The sequence below is a fragment of the Aegilops tauschii genome, chromosome 2 (assembly GCF_002575655.3).
Source record: "Aegilops tauschii subsp. strangulata cultivar AL8/78 chromosome 2, Aet v6.0, whole genome shotgun sequence".
In the NCBI taxonomy this organism is placed as follows: domain Eukaryota; kingdom Viridiplantae; phylum Streptophyta; class Magnoliopsida; order Poales; family Poaceae; genus Aegilops; species Aegilops tauschii.
The window spans coordinates 463,816,902-463,822,099 of NC_053036.3; the positions used below are offsets into that span (position 1 = coordinate 463,816,902).

Sequence of the window (5,198 nt, forward strand, 5' to 3'; positions counted from 1 at the left end):
TTTCGGTCTAATAGTACTAGGAGAACCCCAAATGCTAGGATAACCTGATATGTTCTTCCAATGCACTATATACAGTCAGTTGCAGGAGGCTTACTGATTCCAATAACTTAGAGTGCAACCTTGTCATGGATGTTCTTAAAAATGGTAATCAACTAATGGAACCAATTTAAATTGTGGCATGGAACACCACAATTGGCATTGACTAAAGATCACAATTTCCCACAGCATGCATGCTTGGTAGGTCCTTTACTGCAAACACTTGAAGTGAAAAGACATAACACACATAAGACAATTAAAATAAGCACAAATTAATATACATGGCAAGCAGTTTCTTCCTTTACAAAAAAGAGGGCTTGATCCCAGAGGAGCAATTTGGAAAGTAGTGGTGCAATAGAGGAATCCTTTTTTTTGGTGCGGTGGTAGACAATGAGGACGTTGCGGCGGGGTAGAGGAGGTTGATGCAAAGCTTGGTGAGCATGAAGAGGAGAATGTTGGAGTTGTCTCTACCATATGAGTCTAGTCTCGTTGGGTTGTTTGATGTTATCATGTTTCTCTTGGAGGCGTTGGTTTTGGAGAACTATCCTCGTGGTCCTAGTGTTATGGTTGGTCAGTTTGGCTGTTTGTCATGGATCATCATTGCAGTTTTCTCTTTTCCTTTTTGATAATTTAGTTCTGTGCATCCTCAGTGTCTTACATAACTCTTGATATCGTGTTGTTGCAGAGGCTGCATGTTACTAATTTTGTCTTCATATCAATACACTTCCTTTATAAAAAATATATTTGTCCTTGACCCCATATGTCGTGTGCAACTACTTTCCCGAATTCTCCCATCATGTACTTGATCTTTGCTTGTGAGAAAAGTGGTGGCAGCATGATTTGGTTCAAGGTGCAAAATAACATTAGGAAGATTTTTTTAAGAAAGACACTGTATAGGTTTTTCTTTTTACATGGGCGATTTATTATGATTGAACCATAACCGACCTCTTAGTGCAATCCCGTCCGCTAACCAGCATTTTCTACTCACATGTGTCATGGGCCCGAAGACACTACCGATCTATGAGAGGCATTAAAAAACTAGCCTGATAGAAGGGGACACCCCGCTCTTATAAGTCATGTTCTGCCTTCTCTCATAACCAATGTGGGACTAAAGCAAACATGAACAAACAATAAAGGAGATTGGTTAGTAGATTAGTTGTTGATCGTGGCAGAATAAAACATAACATATATTATTCCTATTCAGATATAATATTTAGTTCAGTGTTTAGATTTCTTTTGTATGTGAAGCCAAAGCACGAGAGGGATGATTCCCTCTTTTTTTGGTAAAAAAGGTTGTCCCTCATCGATTCCACTAATGTATTAGTCCTTGCCATTGACCTAGGAACATCAACTCTTCGTTGATACCATTTCCCGAGGTGACATGAGTGGTGGCACAACCTCATGTGAACTGTGTAGTGGAATGTTTTTTGGAATTTCGGAGCACTAGCTGCATGATTTTTTCGCTGATTTTCTCCATGTTTACGACTATGGTTCGACGAAGGGGAGGGGGAAGGAGCTATGAGGATATATGGTTTTGTGTTATGGTTGCACAAATCTCAAAGCGAACGTAGTTCTTTTTTTCCGGAAAGGAGGATTACCTCCGGACTCTGCGTCGAGCGATGCACACAGCCATCAAAGCGAACGTAGTATGTCAAGGGAATGCAGCTGGCTTTTAATTTTGAGCAGGGAAATAAGGTACCTGATGCCTTAGACAAAGTCTAGCTCATCTAATCATACTTTTTTTGTAAGCTAAAGCCAGAATTGCATCCGTCCGCATCGATGCCGTCCTCCCACTCGCATCTCTCCATCTTTAAATGGAGATCACCCCGCTCGATACCTCCTCAACTCCTCTCACTCACCTACTGCCAGTACTACTGCTGCTAGCTAGCTAGCTAGCCGGCCTGGACATTTTTCTGAGCAAAAGAGGGGCAGCTAGCGTGGACATGAAGAGCAGGAAGAGCTACGGGCAGCAGCAGAGCCACCTGCTGAGCCCGGTGGGCAGCCCGTCGTCGGACAACGGCGGGGGCGACTCGCCGGCCAAGGAGCAGGACCGGTTCCTCCCGATCGCCAACGTTAGCCGCATCATGAAGCGCTCCCTCCCGGCCAACGCCAAGATCTCCAAGGAGGCCAAGGAGACGGTGCAGGAGTGCGTGTCCGAGTTCATCAGCTTCGTCACCGGCGAGGCCTCCGACAAGTGCCAGCGGGAGAAGCGCAAGACCATCAACGGCGACGACCTGCTCTGGGCCATGACCACGCTCGGCTTCGAGGTCTACGTCGCGCCGCTCAAGGCCTACCTCAACCGCTACCGCGAGGTTGAGGGCGAGAAGGCCGCCGTGGTCGGCGGCTCGCGGCACGGCGACGACGACGCGCATTCCTCCCTCTCTGCCGCCGGCGATGCCCTGGCGCCGCCGTACCCGCACGGGGCTGGCGACCGCGGCGTCCAGGATAGCGACGTGGGCGGCCACGACGCGCACGTCGGGCTCATGATGGGCGTCAACATGGGGTTCAGCCCCGGGACCGGGACAACGTTCTACGCGGCGCCGGGTGCGGCGCATGGACGGAGGGCGTACGGCGGCGTGGAGGGTGCAAGGGGGGTTGATTTCGAGGCTGCCTTCGGTGGCGATCGCGGGAAGAACGGCGCCGGAGGGGAAAGGGAGTTCGCTGGCCACCTCCACGGCGCGGTGCAATGGTGAAGATAGATGTGTTCTCGACGGGAGTACTCAAGTTAATCTGCCTTCTGATAAATGCTGCTACTCTTCTTAATCACCTATAGACTAATACAGTCATCATGATTCCCTTTTTTACACGAAAAATGTTGTACGAGCGGTTCCAGTTATTATCTTTTGCTACACTTTGTTTAATGAAATATTCGAGCGATGTGCCCACGAGTGTGACAAATGGCACAATCCAGTTTATTCCACAATCAAATCTCCGGTTAACAAAATTAATTAATCAGCTGTAGCAATCAAAACTATTCAAACCACCAAAGGACTGCGCGTACTAGCATATGATTTTCCTAGTGCAAAGCCTGCAACTGAAACAAGTAACTTAGTCAGACCTTAAGCTCCCGTACGTCATGGTTAATCTAAGCAATGAAGAAGAGTATCCAAGTTGTCCTCACATATTTTCTATTATTGTGCGATGTGATGGCGCGAATATTTGAACCCGAAAAAGCATAAGAAGTAGAAGAAAAAGTTTCTGTGAGAGAGCTAGGGATAAGAGTGGCACCTACTCTGGCACCTCTCTCACAATGACCCTTTGCGCTTTGTCCTGCCCTTTTACAAATGCACAAGATACCATATTCGATCGAAGATATTTTTGCGAGTAGATGGCATGTATCTTCTTCTTTTTTGAGTTGGCGTATGTATCTTCAAATAGTAGTCGAAGTCCTTTTCAAAGAAAAATGTATGTAAGAGTAGCTTGAGAGTCCTCCCTCTGCTCTCCATGTATTGCACATTGGCTTCACGCGGATCCACGAATTAGTTAAGGCAATGTAAGTACAACAGTCTGAAATAGATCACACCTTCATGGCGACGGCTAGGGCTTGTGAAATGGCTTCTGGTGGTGTTCTTGCTTTCTGCAGCGTTTCTTGATGCCCACCCCCACCCCCCACCCCCCTCATGAGTCACGAATTAGGCTTGACCCACTATACAAAGTGTGTTCAGATGATCGTCACGGTGTTCATGGCAGCTGGTACGACCGGCTGCGGTCGTACCAGACGTCGTCGATCACTTTGTTCCCTTTGGTGCACCCCCCAATTGACTCGGCTTGGTTCCCACACTTGGGATTTCCATATACATGATGATTTTCTTCCTTCTTTTGTCCATTTCGTATGGAATCATATTTATCAAAGGATATCGCAATTTCCTGCATTCATTAGTCATGAGTAGGAATATCAAAGTGATTCTCTCAGAAGTTACGGGATTATCCGGCTTAAACAATGGTGGAATGAGTGCAAAAATATCACTCATCAACACGCACTCGTACCAGCCGCTACCACCACTGCCTGGTCAGCTATCTTAACCCCGTGGTCTTAGATCGGGAGGGAGAGCAACAAAGAGGTCATAACTGATCATCCAGAACAAAAAACCCTATAGGAATCCGGAGGGGGAATCGACAAGAAGAGGTCTGCCATGCCATCATCTCGTTCAAGGAGACTCTGATATCAACCATCGTCATCACCATCCCCATGTCCATCTCTTTGCAATACCGAACCCTAGTGGATACTAATGGTTATGACCCATCAAGATGTAAATTAACGTTCCGCACAACGGGACAGGAGGAGAGTGCCGCAAGATATGTAGAGACATCGTGCTGAAGGATGTGCAGCATGGAAGGGTGCATCTGCAGCTACATCACCCCGCAATCATGCATCCATGAGAATACAGAAACTCCACATCCTAGTGAAGGTCTAGAAAACACAATATATTAGTTTATATTAGTATGTCATCCTATTATCCAACATGAATCGATGACATGAAAATTGTTCCTATTATCCAACATGAAACGATCTAAAAAAATCCTTAAGTTAATATGTCTTAACAAGCACATCGGAACGAAAAAAAGAGCTATGTAAATTTGGGGATTTCAGGATGAGATAACCATAGCCGACACTAGTCTTCGTGTGCAGTCTCATCGTTTACCACGAGCTCTTTGTGGCCGAACGAGGCGACAAGGGGTCATGGGTGGAGCTTCTTCCGATCACTTGTAGTTGCTCCATTTAGCAAGATCTCAAATCCTTGATGTGATGTTTTCTTGTGCATCATCTCGTGGACTGGAGAAGTCATATCGTTGCTTCGTTGGTGTTTTCAGTGGAGGCGGAGCGCATATGAGACTATGATATAATATTGCAGGAGAAACAGAAGAGGATGTAGAGGCTTAGAGGAGAAGCAGTGGAGATGTGTGGAGGGGGGAGACGTACTAAAGACATTGGCGGGGGAGGATAAGAGATATGACACGACCACTCAGTTGAATGTAGTACTCTTCGCTGCATTTGCTGAGTGAATGGAGGACAGAGTGATGAATATTGTTGTTGTTCTCATGTGCCTTGGTGGTTGCATTTGTGGCCAAAAGTCGCATCGATGCGCGGCGGCAATAACCACTAGCAATGGTGAAGATGAATCTAATTGCATGGGCTACCAAATAGGCCAGCTACAACCATG

At 46.5% G+C, this 5,198-nt stretch overlaps 1 protein-coding gene across 1 annotated transcript; it reads left to right on the plus strand.

Moving 5' to 3' along the window:
- Positions 1-1,861: 1,861 nt before the first annotated feature.
- LOC109781713 (nuclear transcription factor Y subunit B-11) lies at positions 1,862-2,919 on the plus strand. The gene has a single exon (XM_020340311.4). It carries the CDS (start codon positions 1,980-1,982, stop codon positions 2,727-2,729), a length of 750 nt encoding a protein of 249 aa, XP_020195900.1. The 5' UTR covers positions 1,862-1,979; the 3' UTR covers positions 2,730-2,919.
- The last annotated feature ends 2,279 nt before the right edge of the window (positions 2,920-5,198 follow it).